The sequence below is a fragment of the Hyposmocoma kahamanoa genome, unplaced genomic scaffold (assembly GCF_003589595.1).
Source record: "Hyposmocoma kahamanoa isolate Upper Pololo Valley unplaced genomic scaffold, ASM358959v1 202, whole genome shotgun sequence".
NCBI classification, from domain to species: Eukaryota; Metazoa; Arthropoda; class Insecta; order Lepidoptera; family Cosmopterigidae; genus Hyposmocoma; species Hyposmocoma kahamanoa.
This window is the reverse complement of record NW_020653726.1, coordinates 9,304,113-9,322,147: the sequence shown is the minus strand read 5'-3', so window position 1 is coordinate 9,322,147 and position 18,035 is coordinate 9,304,113. Positions and strand designations below refer to the sequence as shown.

Here is an 18,035-nt window from a genome sequence, read left to right as displayed (position 1 = left end):
CGGTGGCAATAATACCCTGAACGAAATGTTTCACAAGGAGCTCTACTGCTACGAACCTGAGAGGAGACCCATGCCCAACAGAGGGACGTATAAATAGGTTGATTATGATTACTGTATCTACATGCTCAAGTTACGTAAATAATAGAGCACAAAGCTTATTTGAAACACATATATTTACAAGTTTGGATTATATGTAGGTATCCGTATACCGAACAAAATAGACGCAGGTACGTAAAATATGTGCATAATACGTATTTACATATTAAATTTTGCCCTTGTATGTTTAAACTTTCTCAACTCTTTGTATACCTTACCGAAACGTGTATCAGTTTTACTGGAAAGATTATAGTCAAAGTAAACAGTCCTTGTCCACAAAATATGGCGTTAGTTTATCTTTTCAATCAATAAAACCGAAATAGCTAACTTTTTACGACAATGGTAAAGTTATGACAAATAGCTACCGGGCACAACTATACCGGGTAACCAAGCTGTTTCCGATGCTGTAAAATAATTATAATCACCACCAATTTCCGGTCGAGAATAAGAACTTTCATAGGAGGGATAAATCCAGAAGACGGGCAGGTTCGTCTGCTTGTGTATTACATTGTAGTATTAGGTAATTATTTTCAATCTTTGTAGAAGTTGTTGCAAATCCTCTACATCTATGTTGAAGCTTTTGTACAGTAGATCATCGTAGTCTAGTATGGTATAACTATATTACGGGTTGGTATATATGAAATAGTTAACGAAATTGGGAAATTATACTATTAGACACAGTTTGTACTTGTTGTACAATACGACCTCGGCCGCACCAGTGGTTAGCATTATGGGCGCTTAGTGCCGAGGTCCTGGGTAGGTTCTGTCTAGGGAACGAATTGTTTTATTAAAATAGTTCTGGTCTGGGTATTTTGGATTTGTGCCCCTAGAAAATTCATGGCTCTGGTGCTCAAAGTACAGGTAATCTCTAATTTGTTACCAGGTAATTGGTGAGAGTGCCTGGCAATAAACATTACCTAATAAATTTCAATAATATACACACATGATATGCCATGTATTGTTTTGTAATTTGAATGTATTTTATATGATGTTATGTTTTCTAATATACTAAGAGGGAGGGGAACTTAGTGATCTGTAACACAGGTTTCCAACCTATTATAAATTCCAGCTCTCACTAAGGAACTTGTTATTTTACGTAAGATTGTAACTTCTCATAGAACTTTTTGAAAGAAAGTATAGCATTTTGTATTTGTATAAAGTATAGTCGGTCGCAAGTACCAACATGGAAACTGTCAAATCGCCTTTGCAGTTAAATTTTCTAATGCATTAATCATTATTACAACAAAGGACTGTTAATATTTTTTGAATATAGCTATGTTTCTTCATTTTGTGTTGACGCTTGCAAGCGTGTGCGGTAGTATTGAGTGCATTTTTGGGCCTGTCACAGTCATTGATTAATGTATATTAAAAAAATGTTACAATTGTATATTAAATCCTGAATCATTCACAACTATTTTTGTTTTGGTTGTACCAGAGTAACAAAAATAAAGTCTGAAGATACTACTAAACTTAAACTAATTAATAATAATAATAATAAAAATTAATCTTTTAGGCATTAGGAGAGGCGAGAGTCTAAAATAGATATAATAATAATAATAATAATAATAATCTTTATTGACCAAAAAGGATTACATTAATTTGCATTTACACTATTTAACTACGTTACATAACTCTTTTCTACCAATGATTTCTCGCGGTCCTTGCACAAGTATATACTTGTATCGCAGAGACCTAGTATATTATGTCCAGTAATTTACATTTATGGGACACAGTTAAGTTAAATAGTTTCAAGGGGTTTTAAAAAGTGTTTACATTAAATTTTATAAACCTCCTTATGACTTGGAACCTAACTGCTAAGCCCTAAAAATTGTCAAGGCATTACTTTTTCATTCTTCTGCATTTTGTATTGTTAAACATGACAATGTAGTAGTCTTTCACTTAACATATGAAATGTTATAATTTTGAAATCCGTTCCTGAATATGAAATACAAAAAATAAGTGTGTTTAAAAAAGAAGTTATAATATTGAGGTACTGAAAATTATACTATTTTTTAGGATCTTAATCACGTAATTTTATTTATTCAAAGAAATCAACGTTACAAGCCTTTTACAGGTCCCATGGTCACACCTCACTCACAGGGTCATTGCCATGGACACGGCGAACAATGGGACCTGCAAAAACCCTGCCACCATGGTTTGTTGAAAAAAAAAAAATAAATAAAAAATAAACTCAATTTAGATCCGAAAAAATAGTTTTAATTCCAATAATTTTTTTTCATTTATTTTCCAAACAATGGGGAAACTTAAGAACTTGATATTATAAAGTTCAAATATCTACTTCGTCAAAATCACTTTCATATAATGCTTAAATCCTTTGTCATGTCATATTTTCATCCAAAACTCGAACGCCTTTACCTAATTTCAGACATATGAAAAGCCACGTGTACCAGTTTTTTAACCGACTTAAAAAAAGGAGGAGGTTCTCAATTCGACTGTAAGTTTTTTTTGTATGTATGTTACGCGATAACTCCGTCGCATTTGTCAACCGATTTTGATGATTCCTTTTTGTTGGTACGTCAGAAGTGGTCCCAATTAAATTTGAAGAAAATATTCCACTAAGCAAACTAGAGGATGAATGACTTTTGAGGTCGATTTTTTCAGTACTCTGTACTCAGATTATCTTAGGTCCGGTTCAGATGATAAGCGTTATACAAACGAACACCAATTTAATATAATAATAATACTTATGCATAAAATTGGTGTTGTTTTACATCTTACAATGTATGTTAATGGAATGCACGAAAGGAGCCTTCCCGACATACCATTCCGTTCCTGTACGTCTGACGCACGTTGCAACAATCGGCGAGTACATTTTAACAGCTATGGCAAGCATTACTGTTCATGCCATCGGTACGATAAGAAGGATGTACGTTTCACGCTTGTTATCTGAACCAGCCCTTATAAAGGTTGTGACAGATAATGTTCCCCTTGCTGATCGATTGAACTCTTACCTCGCGAGAGCTTCCATGTTGTGCATTGGTTGACCTTTAATGATGGAGCCGTCTGGCCTTGGAACGCCATGGTGGGGCATGCCGGGAGACATAAGTGCCTGGTGGTGCATGAACCCCATAGGACCAAGGTGCGTAGGGGGAGCATTGTACCCATTTGCCAGGAGAGGGGACTTCTCTAGACGCGCCATTTCTGAAACAACATTTTAGATTAGTTAAGATTTGTATGTGGTTATCTATAAATGAATTTTGGGAAGACTTCATGGAGGGCAAATACAAGACATGGGCAGCGCAAAGTCTCCCCGTATATATTCTTTTTTCCTAGCAAGATGGCCCCTTTAAGTTACGGAATGTTGGTATGTTTGAAAAAACAAATATACACGCGATTTTGCACGCGGAACAAATTTTTATTAGTGGGACCACATATTATGAAAAGAAATTTTAAAGATCACCAGAGATATATAAACCTAATAGACGGTTGTGGTTATATTCAAACATTTTTCTTGCTGCACCCCTTCAGAATATTCAGACTGACGATATTAGATAATAAATAAAGAATTACGTACTCAAATTATTCAGACTACATCGTGAAATGATTATCATACTTATGGAAATTTCCTTTTCAATTTTTAATAAAAAGCACTTAAAAGGTTTCACGTACTCGGATAAAATCCAATTAATGCCCAGTATTATTATTTAATTACTCGTTCCAATAATCGAATCGCCCGTAAAACGGTGTATCAACAATAATAAAATGAGCAATGAATTTCGAGACTATTGTTTCCTGGGCACCACAAACAACCCGTGTAAACAGACAGGGGGGTTAGCGCAAATATTCTTAAAATGACCCCCCGGTCGGAGGTATTGGGTGGTTTTCCAGTAACCCCCTCTACCTGAGGTCACCAAACGGACTAGGGCGTCGGAAACAATTAACAAGGTGTCGAATTAAACACGAATTAACGTTTGGGCCGTAAAAGGAAAGCGCCCTTTTCCATTGTGGTCCAGTTTTACAAAGGATTTCGAAATTGCTGAGTGTTAAATAAGTGCAATGTTTACTTTCATGATTAGAGGTATTGTGTGGAGAAAATTTAATTAGCTACTATCAATTTTTCCATAAAGTTCTGGAATCTTGTTTTAATATCAACTTCTTAAAAAAATTAGCAGTGTCTCAACTTTCTGAAGCACATCATATTTTTTGAATAAATGCAGTTAAATCAAGAAGTCGCTGCTCATCTGGGTCACTTTCTGGTTAGTGTTCTCAGTCTAACTTTCGTGACAATTTTTATTATTTAAGTATTCCTGTACTATACCAGAATATTAAATGCTATTTTACGATAATATCACATACTTGAATAGTTAAATAAAAATAATTGCAACCGTAATTAGGCACTGAACAATGACCGATGTTAGATAGATGGCAAGTTTACACAAATACTAAGAAGCCTATTTAGATTATAACAAACTAGTGGAGTAATTTCACAAAAAATAATTGAATATCAATTCAATAAAAATTTATAATAAGAAGCTTTTCATTTTTTTTTCTATAATTATATAACAAAATCTTTACATCATGATCTGTGACTTATTTACTTGACTGTATCAAGCTGCTCTTAGTACAGTACTCTACGCGATATTGCAAGTATTCATTAGCAACATTATAAAACTTTCGATCAGTTTAGAGTCCATAAACAATACGATATAAGTAGAAGGCAAACAGACAAGCAAATATTGTGACCAATGGTCCGGAATTAATTGCGGGCTTTATTTACTTAGTTAACCGCCACGTTATCTTCCGAGCCATACACTGTACCCACTTTGTATTTATTGTTCCAAACCACACAACACATTGTTTCGCGTTTTGCTGCCACGATCAATGTGTGTAATTTAAATTTTGCATGACTGCAGCTGCTTTTGTTGTTTAATGCTTTAAATTGAATTATTATACCTTGAATAAACTGTCCTATTCTCTGATTTTGTAAGACAGAATGTAATTTGCTAAAATTTATACTAAAGTACCGGCACGCTATGATGGCCGTTTTGACGTTTGTCCGCTCATCAAGTTTCGTATTAATTCATAACTATGTTGAAGGACCTAATTGCTGTAACAAAGTACAGTTCAGTAGCGACGTGCAGAAAAATTTATGGAATATATTATATATATATATATATATATATATATATATATATATATAATTTTACGACACAACTCGGAAATTCGAAATTTAAAGAAATGAAATCTAATACGATCGTCTCTTGTGGGATCGCTAGCCAGTACAACTTCTACCTCCGGCAACATCTAACTCGCGACAAAGCCCAATGCAAAACGAAGCAGTTTTGAATTGACGATATATTAAGTAAAAAAAAATTTTCGTTTTATTAAAACTTTTTAATCAGCTAGCCCTTACAATACTGGTTATAAATCTAAAAACTTATAGATGCGACTCACATTTGATTATATTTTTTCGATAATGAATTGAGATTTTACCTCACTATTGGAATCTGTCAAAACGGCCATCATGGCGTGCCAGTAATGTAATAACTAGGACAACATAGTATGCAGTAGCCGTAGTAGCTTTACGGTTTGACCTACCGTGTCTCACCTTCGAGATGCTCGGAATATATCTACGAAATTTCATTTGAAATTTACCATGAGTTTTTCGGTGAAGAAAAACATTTTGATGAAAGCTGCACGCTGAAGGTTCAAAAGCCTTAAAGAACTTGCTTGGTCTTAAGGCCAAATCCGCATTGGGCCAGACTAGCGGACTATCTTCCAAACCCTCGCCTGAAATGAGACCCGTGTCCAGCAGTGAGACGTATAAATGGATTGATGATGATGATATTATGCAGGTGTAGATTTAAAAAAAACATGAGTACCTAAGTACACAATGACAATAACAATGTACTTAACAGTAAATACCAAATTAAAGGACGAACAAGGGTGTACAATAATAGGGCATCTCAAAACCACAATCAGGTCACTAAACCAAAAATCATATTTACAAATCCCCAGCGCAAAGTAACAACCAGCAACCGCACCGGTCAACCGCACTTACTAATTAACTAAATACGTGTTAAATCTCGTAATAACCTGCGGTTGAAACATCCCTTATCCGCTCTCTCTTTTTTACAACCGTAATTAAATGGAGCTATCTCTTTCCGATTGGGTATCGTTCAGTGTTTTGTTACAAGTTGGTGTGATGTTAGAACCGGGCATGCAGGTGAACTTTTACTGTATCAATTTTGTATTGTTACGCTTGATCACGAGGAAAACAATAAAGTCGAATTAGTAACAAATTCATTTGCCCGTGATTATCATTTTTCATAAATAATAATAGCCATTGAAATATATTTATAGCTATTAGATTATTGCTATCATAATTTTGTAAATCTTAAAAACTATTATAGCAATTCGTAAAAAGTTCCTAAAAAAAGACCTTAGATCCTTCCCAAAATGTTGAAGATAACCAACAAAAATGCTCATCGTTTACTGCTATGACTATTATTAAGTGAATCCACTGATCAGGCATTTAAAGAAATGAAACGTCGATTTCGAACCGCTATTATATCGATTTTCATCGATTTATTGATGGAATATCGACTGTCCTCGACAAATGATCGTACCGACCAAATTACCGACCATTATTTCGAATTAGAATCGATAGAATCGGAACCCCAATTATATCACTTATGTGTTTAAAGGAGGTTGGGATAAACGCAATCATAACCGCAAAGTTGAGGACCTTTTTTGTAGAATAAAAAAGGTGTTCCGACAGCCGCGTTTGATAGGTGTTTGTTTTTACTTTTTATTCAAACTAAAACAGGAGCTTGATGCGAAATTTTTAAACATAACCAAAGCCACGTGATTCCAGAGCAAATTAATTTAGGCCTCCAATAACGCAACAAAGAACTTTACATTGGCATGTCAAAAGATAAAGAAACAGACATAATAACCATTGGGTTTTATTGCGGGCAGTTACAAAATGGTCAAACGAGATGGGCATAAATGATTGGCTATAAAACAAAAAGAGCGAGTCTCTTCACGACAAAGTAAACTTCTACTTGTGGGAACTGTCAAATTCACATTTTAAATGTCTACTACTTACCTATTCGTTGAAAACAAGTTCAATAATTTTTAACGGTATATAGGCCAATAGGTATGTAATTGGTCACTAGCAGATATAAGAGGCAATACTTACTTAAAAAAGTAAAGTTACATTTTTTTATAAGTGCAGCGATTAAAAGACGTCTGTATTTTTAATTAATAGGATAAAATTATGCTCAAGAACCTACTAATTATTTAACTGCGTAGACCTATAGTCAAAATCAATAAGCATTTGCTTGAACAGACTACGATGCAACCAATTATTTTAATACTTTTAACGCTTTCGTTGAGCAAGAAACATCTTTTTATCGCAAGTTCATAAATGTCGAGCGATGTTCCCCTCGATTTGCGGACAGCGAAAGGAGTGGAGTGCTTATCCTTGTATGTAAATAAAATAAAATGTATGTTTTATTAAAGTTTTGTTGCTGTCGTAAAATAGGAAATATTCTATCGTAAATGTAGCCTCCTAGATTTTATATCTCGGTGGTTTTAACTGGAAATATTAAGATTGCCATAATGGCCTGTAAATCACACGAAAGGAACAATTTATTAGTTGCATTAAGTGCAGAAATAAATACGAGGATAATAAATGGAATACAAAGTAGCGTTTCAAGTAATTACAAACACGGTGCCAGCCATAGATTTAGTATATCTATGGTGCCAGCACACCCACTAGCTTGCAGGATCCAACAATTCCATAAACGCAATAAAATCATGTATTAAAGAAGTTGCTAAGTCATTTTGATTTTAAATTATATTAAAATATGAAACATATCCAGCCCTATACTACCAAAGTCCTGTAATTTACAAAAAATAATATATCACTAACGTCTCCCAGGTATGAGTATAAGGTAGGCCCACAAATCTCCAACGGCCGGCAAAACGAAGAAATTCGAAAATGATACGAAACAAGCGAATTAAAAGCAAATTACAGTCGGCTGGCAATCGTAGCGTTTACAATAAACACATAATTGCACGGTGAGCATACCAATGGCATATGCGATTGGCCAAAATAACAGTTGGCGAGCTGCGATAAATGGCCACCAAAGTAAGGAATGACATTGCAGAAATATTACGAAACGAAACCATCAATATTGTCAATAGTAACTCTGTTTGGCCTGTCTCGAGAGCAATCTACAAAACACACAGAGATACAATGTATATATGCGATCGTGTAAGAGACGTGTGGGACTGTTATTTTCTTGTTAAATGATTTGGAATACTTCGCGAACGGACTTTGTTTAAAGGAAATCTGAGATTAAGTCTGCTTTCTAATTAGCACCAATGTTGTTATTTTTTTATAATATCATTAGAAGGCAGTAATGCTGACATTACTGCTTGACGGCAGAAATAGGTAAGGTGGCAGCACTTCCCTCGACGAACTCTTTCACATGGAGCTCTATCTACTGCTACAAACTGTTGCAACTTCCTTCGACGCCCAGCCTCCGAATCGATATACCTTGTGTATGTATTATTTTCTACCGAATAACTAATAAATATACTTTACTATCTAATATAACTTAATTCAGTGATGTTTGCTTAAAAGACAGTTCAAGGTATTTTCGTGAAGTTATAACAGCTTTATTGACTATATTTTAGTTTTATAACTTCTTCCTCATATTACCTATGTCATACATTTCATCTGCTTCCTAATCCCATGTCCAAGCAGTGTCCAAGGCGCCATAAAGGCGGAGTACAATCGCGCATGCAAGTCACGCGCGTGTACAATCAATAATAGTAATACACATCAACACAACGCGCCATAACTTGAGTCAACAAGAGACTAGACTGTGTGGCTAGGGGTAAAAATAGAACATGTCGTTGTGTGTCCTTTAGACAGGTTAAAACACATACCTTTTCTACCACTTTTTTTAGCACAGTTACTATTACGACACTATCTGTGACGACAACTTTACCATCTGTTTATTAAAAGTAAACAATTCCGTTTAATTCAAGAGACTCTCCTATAAGAAAAAAATTAAAATTCCCTCAAATGATTTATATTAAAACGTTTTAGCAAATGTTAGTAATTCAAAACCACTATTTTCTCCAAAAAAAATAGGGTAAACTCCCCCGTAGTCGCAACACTGACAGACTTATGTCTTCGCCATAAACTCTTTCATTTGGCTTGGACGAGGCTTATGAACAATAAAACGTTGAGGGCTGGAGATTTGGACTGTAATAAAATATTTGCCCTAGCACACGCTAAGCCGAGTCCCTTACTTATGAACGCAATTTGAGAAGTTATAGGCAGCAGTGAGGGACTTTTACCCTATAACAAGACGGAATTGCGTATTACGTACTTTGACTTTGTAGATGTACTTGCTTTAGCGGGTTTTGAATTTGTCATCTTCATTTTATCAAATTTTAATTCAACATTTACGAAGTTATTACGTTGTAGGTTTAGGCATCTGTCTAGTGATCTTCATCGATAAATAAATGAATAGATTACATTTCGGAGTACTAGTTTTTGTCAAACGTTTATTAAAAATAAGATATTTGAATTAGTTTTTTACCTTACTTTTATTTGTAATTTATTAATACAAAGATCGAACACAAATAAAATCGTTTAATCTGACAGGAATGTATACCAAACTAGGGCCACCACTCTACCAACTGCGTTATAGATCGAATGAAACAGATTTTACGAATTTATCTGTGATTATTTTAAGGTCTTTTGTATTTTTTTTTACTTTTATCGCCTTAGCACACAGACACGGAACGCGGCGTTCAAGTCTTGTCAGATAAAAGGAATTTGTCCTTGTGTTTGGTCTTTGTATTAATAATGATATCAAACTAGTGGATTGGAGTGGATTGGAGTGGAGTACGCAAACAAATTTGTAAAACATTATGATATTCAATAAAAATCATTATTTGTACGTTCTACTACAGAAAACCAAAACTCCATTACTCACGGTAAACGGTAGTGAATCCCATTTTCAGATACCAAAACAAACATTAATCAAGATTCTGGAAAACCGGGAAATCTTAATGCTGCTATATAGCCAATGGGACACTGTTTAGTATCCGGGACTATTGCCGTACCGAATAAAACTTCCCTGAAAGAGGGAGAGCCTTAATTACTCGTAAATTGACCGGGGTAGAGTTTTATCCCGGGTATATAAATGTGATAGGATTACGATTGTCATACACCTTTTTATGGGTTTTACGTGTAAAAGATATGTACTAGTTTTTCTGAATGTTCAGCTTTTCTTTTCTCTTTGCAAAAGCTAGCATCACTTGGAAGTCCCGTTTTCATCATCATCATCTATCCATTTAATAATAATAATAACGCACACACTCATAGCTCCGCACTAGGGAAATCCTGTATCGCGGGTGGCACGGACACACACATATGTAGAAAACCACAAATTACACCCAAACTCACAAGAGAAATAAATGTAGGCAATACAATTTTTTTTTAAATTCTCCCGTCCCGGCAATCCAACCCGGGACCTCTGCGTGGCAGTCCAGCATGGTAACCATTCGGTCACGTAGGCAGTTCAATAGTAGTTTATACGTCCCACTGCTGGGCATGGGTCTACTTTTAGTCTGGAAATTTAGGCTATAGTCCACCACGCTTGGGGAATTTACACGTTTTCCGAGATCACAGCCCTCAGGAAACGTGTAAATTCCCCAACCTTCTTCAACATGCAAGTTTCATTAGGATGTTTTCCTTCGCAGAAAAGCTCATGGTATATTTTAAATTAAATTTCGCACATAAATTTCGAAAAACCCTGATTCGAACCCACTGTCTCTACTTGAGATGCCTCTCAATAAAATGGTGTGACATGCGGCAGCACCATTTATTACCACGACTTTTTTATTTTGTTGTATTAATGAATAACGTGCATTCACATAGTTGTCACAAAAAAGTTAATAGCACGCTAGGTTTACGCTTAGGACTGAAATTGAACTTTGTTGAGTTTACGATAAGAACGATTCGAAGTTCAAAGTGCAGCATGCTGTGGACTGCGCTTATCAATGTGTTAATATTGAGCAGGTGCAAATGCAAATGCAATCAATGATTGTGAATTACAAAATGAGATTGAATAGCAATTTATACGATTTATCTATTGCAGAAATTACGGATACATTTCCAATAATACATTTTATACATTTGAACAAGTAAAAATCGCCTAGGGCACAGCTTTATAAAATGCAATTTTTATAATAAGTATCTACTCAACCGTAAATACCCACAAAGGAACGGTAGCCATTGTTATGTAATAACTATTGCAGATAGATATACTCCATATTTTTATTAATAACTAACAATAGAGAGATTATAGCAGTGGCTGATACACAGCTGCTTTTGAAATCGGTTTGATATGTAGCGTTACGGATTGAATGATATTTAATTCTTTATTCTATCAAATAATAGAATAAGAATTAAATATCCTTATTTCCTTTAAGTTTGGAGCTACTCATCTTGTCAACCTGTGCTGTGAGCTACTTTGAAAATAGCAAAGTATATTTTTACTTTATTTAGATCCATTCAATATAATACACACACACACACGCACACGCACACGCACGCGCACGCGCACGCGCACGCGCACACGCACACGCACACGCACACGCACACGCACACACACACACACACACACACACACACACACACACACACACACACACACACACATATATATATATAGAAGATAAACTTCACAATGTATTTGATAATTACACTAAATTCCTTTCCTTAGTGCACATCAATGCGCAGAGCATCCCGGCTAACTACAAACCTGAAACCTGGCTGAAGCCTTCTTTACCTTCTACTAGCTGTTCCATTCCGGGATATAAACTCTTTCGTAACGACCGAATTGGTTGTGGGGGAGGTGGTGTTGGCATCTACCTTCGTAGCAACATCACTGCTGACGTCTGCTGCTCTCAGTCACAGTACATTGGATTTATCGAACATTTATTTCTTTCATTTGTAGTTCACCACAAAAAATCCTGCTTGGTGTTTTCTATAGCCGTAATGACAAAATAGATTACTTTAACATCTGGCAAAGCACTCTTGAAAACTTAGTTCCCCTTTTTGATCATGTCATTCTTATGGGCGACTTAAACACGTATCTCCTCAAAAATGACAGTCGATCCGTTAGGTTGTCGTCTTTGACGTCTGCGCTTGATCTTCACGTGCTTAATACAAAAAAACCCACCCATTACTTCCCTAACAGTAGACCTTCCTTGATAGACTTAATTATTGTTACACACCCCAATCTAGCCATTTCGCATGGGCAGATGATTGCTCCGTTTTCACATCACAATCTAATTGATGTCTCTTACAGAGTGCGTCCACCTAAAATTAAAGGAAAGGTCCTTCTCTTGCACAATTTTAAGCATATGGATCTTGATCGTTTGAGAGAAGATATGCGCTATATTGACTGGTCTGTTTTATTCGCGTCTGACAGTATTGACGTGAAGGTCGATATTCTTAATACTGAGTTCGTGAAGATTTATGATTCTCATGCTCCGGTACGGCCGGTGCGTGTCAAATTCGCGCCGGCTCCTTAGCTTTCGCCTGAGATTATAAGATTTATGGCAAAGCGTCACAAAGCCAAATGCTCTTCAGCAAAAATAAGTTACGCAATCTCTGCAACAGAATGTGTAGGGATGCTAAACGTCGCTACTTACACTCTACCATTCAGAATCTTTCCCAAGTTCAGGTCTGGAAATTTCTGTATTCCATAGGTGTGGGCAAGTCTTCCTTGGATGTTTGCCAAAACAACATTGATCTCAATGCCCTGAACTCCCACTTTCCTACTCCGCCCGTCATTCTTAACCTTATCACGAAATCTAATGCTGCTGGAGGATATTGCGCCGGTTATCACACATATTATATTTTTTTCTCTCTCGCGCAATGTCTTTATACCTTGTCATCACATACTCTTGCCATACCTCTTCCTAAAATTCCAAATCCTACTTCTTTCACACAATACCGTCCTATTTCCATTCACCCTAGTCTTTCTAAAGCCCTAGAATCCATCGTTCATGAACAACTTTATTCTTACCTCTCCTCCCATAACCTTTTATATCCGTTTCAGTCTGGCTTTCGTCCATCTCATAGCACTGTTGGAGCATTACTGAACTTTACAGAAGACATACGTCGTGCTATGGATGGTACGAGGCTCACTGTCATTGCCCTTTTGGATTTCAGCAAAGCATTTAACTCTGTTGACTTTGACATTCTCCTTGGTGCCCTTCAGGCGGTTAATATACCCTCTTCTGTTTTAAGTTGGTTCTCTTCTTATCTATTTGGTCGCCAGCAGTGCGTGAAAATCCATGATGGCTCGTTATCTTGATCTAACTTAACTGCTGGTGTGCCCCAAGGCGGCGTACTGTCTCCCTTACTCTTATCCATTTTCATTAATAATATTTCCCGTAACATTTCTTCTCCCTTCCGTCTATATGCTGACGATCTTCAACTCTATCGTAACTTTGAGGTGGGCGAGGTATCTGAAGCAATTGCGGCCATCAATTTTGATTTGTCTGCCATACAGTTATGAGCTAAATCATTTGGCCTTTTAGTTAATCCCGCTAAGTCTCAAGCCATGATTGTAGGCAGTAGCAGATTAAGGTGCAAGTTGGATTGGTCGTCGGTACCTGCGTTGGTTTATGATGGAACTCCCATTGCATATACTGACAAAGCAAAAAATCTAGGTCTAGTAATGGACTGCACATTGTCTTGGACTTCTCATGTCAACGAGGTTAGCAGACGAATGCACTTCTCATTTCACTCTCTCAAACTACTCCAATACTTTCTCCCTTTTCATACCAAAATTATGTTTGCGCAAGCTTACTCGACTATGCCGACATTTGTTATTTAGATGTGACCGAAGAGCTTATGAATAAACTAGAGCGCCTACAAAACTTGGCTATCCGATTTATTTTCGGTCTCCGTAAGTTTGACCGTGTTTCCGAATTTCGCGCTCGGTTAAAATGGCTCTCAATTCGCCTTCGCCGTGATGTGCATATCCTGTCCGCCCTTTTTAATATACTTCATGACGCCAACTGCTCTTCCTACCTTCGTTCCCGGTTCCAGTTGCTACCCTGAGTCATGCATCACTAAGATGCTCGTTCGTCCAAACTGTAAAACAAATTTCTTTTTTAACTCCTTTTCTTCTCGTGCAACGCAGTTGTGGAACCGACTTCCTTCCCATATCCAATCTAGTCCGTCCATCGCTTCTTTCAAGAAAAGGTTGAAAGCGCACTTTCTTGCTGAACTATCTTAGTAATCATCTTATTGTATTTTTTGTACATACTTGTTTATGTATATATGTATATGTGTACCTATATGTATATATTACACTATTTACATATTGATACTATTTATTATTATTCATTATAATGCTTATGCAAGTAACTGTCTCTTTTTATTTTTTTTTATATTTGTACTTTATTTATATTTATTATATTTCTTCCGCACTCTCTCTTGCACGCTATTTCCCGCTTATAACCTTAGCTCTCACTGCCCTGCGTTGGCGGGAAGAGATCTCTTTTAGAGATAAGTCCACCTTTGCTCACTTTCCGTTAATCTAATATTTATGTTTTTTATTTGGTGCAATAAAGAATATATATAATACAATAATCTAAAATAGAATAAAATAGAATAGAATAAATAAGCGCTGCAGTAGTAATTTATGCCATTACTTTGAAAAAACAACTACGAAACACCTTTCTGCAGTTAGCATAAAGAAAAATGTAACTAAATTACATGCTTGTCATCGTTTGAAGTTGCATCGCCAACATTACAGTTTAAATTGCCAAATTAATCTTCACTATAGATGACAACTTTGTAAAATTGAGGGGTTATTACGAGTTGTTGATGCGATAACAAAGCGACTGACTTACGGAAAAATCGAACATGTAATTTCGTATCGATTTAATCGATTGAACGTTAATATGACCCCATATACGAAAAGCCCTCCAGCTACAAGAAAGCTCGTAAGATACCTAGTAAATATCTTTTACTTTAAATGATTTTATGCCATTGACAATTTGGCAACGTCATGTTGCCAGTAAAATCTAAAATTCAAACCATCCTCTCGAATAACCGAAGAGAATAAATATGTTGTAATTATAAAAGTATAGGAGTTCTCTTAATGAAGCAAAGTATAAAAGAAACCTTACACATTTAAGCATGTATATAGAATTTAATACAGAATCCGAGCTCCTATTTTAATTAAAATATCAAGGCAACATTATATAAAGATGAAGTGTGCGTTTAATAAAAACAAAGCATTTAAAAGTATCCCAACAATGTTGCCGTCACCGCCATACAAACACCGGTATTGCTAATTAAAAGAAATTCCTCAGCTTTGCCTTTCCCCGGGCAAAAAACAAATGAATCCGCCATGATGACTCCGAGGTGTGAGTAATGTCAGAAATGAGTAGCAAAACAGCATTATAATTGTAAACGTCGTTCCACATGACACACAAAACGATGGGAATTAAACACTTTATACTTGTTCTTAATGTGTGTATGGAAATGCTAAGAAACACTGTTATGACAGACGAGAAATGTTTATTACTAGGATGGCTCGAGAAAAAAGTAATATCGCCCTTTTTTCCTGCAGTCACGATAATATAGTTAGTTATCTATATAGAAGTACATAAAATACGTTAGTCGTTCGTCATTAAGAAAAGCGCTGTTGGTATTTTTTTATGAAAATGTGTTGAGCGTTGTAAGCAGAAAATCAACGAACACAAATTTGTGAGATAACAAACAGAATATAGCAAAAGCACGGCAGAAAGGACGACATAATTCACATGCTCGATTCAATGCGCGATTTTAATGTTTGGAATTCGAAGCATTGGGAGCAACAAGCAAAGAACCAAAATGCGGGTACGCCAGTGGTGATGTGTTATACAGATTGCGAATTTTCGTGGGTTACATATTTGTGTCGATCGACTTTGTCAAATTAATTGAAACTACAGTTGTTTAAATTCAAAGCTCTGCTTGAAAACATGGCTAATTCTAATAACCATCCACAACACCTGCGTCAAACGTATTATGAAATTAAAACGTTAACAGTAAACAGTTCATGATAGGTACTAAAGCGAAGGGCTGTATTATGCAATAAAAGACATAACCATGCTATCAGACATACCATATGAACACGTTACTGCACATTAAGATCTCGTTATAAATGGTATAAAAGATGCATACTAATTACTTACACTGCTTAAACTGTTATTAAATTGACTTCAGTAGACAACAATTGTCTTCGCAGCAATTACATTTGTTAACAAAATATTAATTAAAAATGTGTCTACCTAATTGATAGCAGAACAGCTGTGTTAAGGGAATGAAGGAACTAGTGAGAAGTAATCGCAACATGAGTGACAAAATTACTTACGCATGTGGCTCGTTTCTAAAGGTATGTAATTTTTATTTTTAAAAAGGTAGGCAATGTTGTACGGAATAAGGCACTTAATAAACTGCCATTAATAACTATTTCGCGGTATACGTTATAATTCTGTACAGTGTAGTCAGTAAGAAGTAGAAATGATGTTAAAAAATTGAGACAAAAACGACATGCTCTCGAAAAGCATCTAGTCATAAAACTGTATATACAATTGAACGGTCGCGCACGGCTTCGGCGTTTAATTATTGTTGCCACCGCGATGATTGTTGCGATTTCCTTATAAGGCGCACGGCAATTTGTTTGATTACCCGCAATTGCCAGCTGATGTTTTAACCATTAAAATTGTAAACGCAGCCGTGGATAGCAAGAAATTGCTATGATTGCCGATCGCACTACTATTTATCACCTATCATCCGTTTCCAGTGCATAAAGTCCGGAAACAAAAACAATCAACTCTCGATAAAGTAAAGATAAGTAAGTGTGTATTATGCGAACCATTTTTTTTGGTTTCCATAGATGTTTTGCAATGTTTGATCTGGAAAAAGTTGAATACGCTAATGCGTAATTCTCAGGATGAAACTATCTTACCTAATTTCGGTGACAATTTTCATGAAGTATTTAACATTTTAGAATGTTATCATTAATTATCATGAAGTATTATTTAATATTCGAGAATAGTATCCTGAAAAAGTATTCAATATTTCGCGTTAATATACAAATACTTACATAATAAAAATTAGCACCGAAATTAGGTGGAGAAAACAAACCTGAAAATTACCCAATAATCGTTTGTAAAACTCGAATTTTTACTGCGTGAGGTATTGAGCTATCGTCGAATGGATGAACCCATTGACAAAAATTACTCTTGTAGTTGTTGGAATCACTGTTTAGACTTCGTTGAACCGTGTCCCGTGTAAATATAAATAAGGTAAACAAAAGAAACCTCATCATTGTGGTAATCAGTGAACATAGGCGTGAACAGACATGTTTCGCATATCGTCTGATCCATCATACCCCCCCGCCCTTAACATAAACAAGCAAATCCTTACTTAATTTCAGTCAGAGAATTCAATCAGAATGTAAAGCTTTATACCCTGCTGTAATGTTATAATGCCTTACATTATCCCCCTGTAGACACCCAACTCGCGACAGTACGGAACCTTTAATTATTATCAACACGTCATATTCATGCCAGTTTCCCAAATAATAGGGCTGTCGGCTACGGAAATGGAAATCGATCAAAGTAATTTGATGAAATCTCATACTTCTTATGTCCAACGAAAAAGTTTATTTTTGTACCGCGTTTTAAACGTGTTTTCTTAAAGCTTACAAGGTTTATTTACTTGTTAAATTAAATTTGTTTTAAATTTTACGCTTTACAGATGTAACTATTAACCTTTTCGTACAAAATAATCTACTCGCGAATATAAGGCACATCTAAAAATGAGTATCAATTTTGATTTACCGCCTAGATGTCGATCAGTAACCCTT

The 18,035-nt window shown here is 35.7% G+C and overlaps 1 protein-coding gene across 5 annotated transcripts in view; it reads right to left on the bottom strand.

Moving 5' to 3' along the window:
• The window catches only part of LOC113226904 (dachshund homolog 2), a 162,212-nt gene that overhangs the window by 80,817 nt on the left and 63,360 nt on the right, over positions 1-18,035 (bottom strand). For all 5 annotated transcript variants that reach the window (XM_026459705.1, XM_026459706.1, XM_026459707.1 and 2 more), the window contains one exon: positions 3,069-3,258. In XM_026459705.1, coding sequence (XP_026315490.1) covers positions 3,069-3,258 — 190 coding nt within the window. The remainder of the gene's footprint in view (positions 1-3,068; positions 3,259-18,035) is intronic.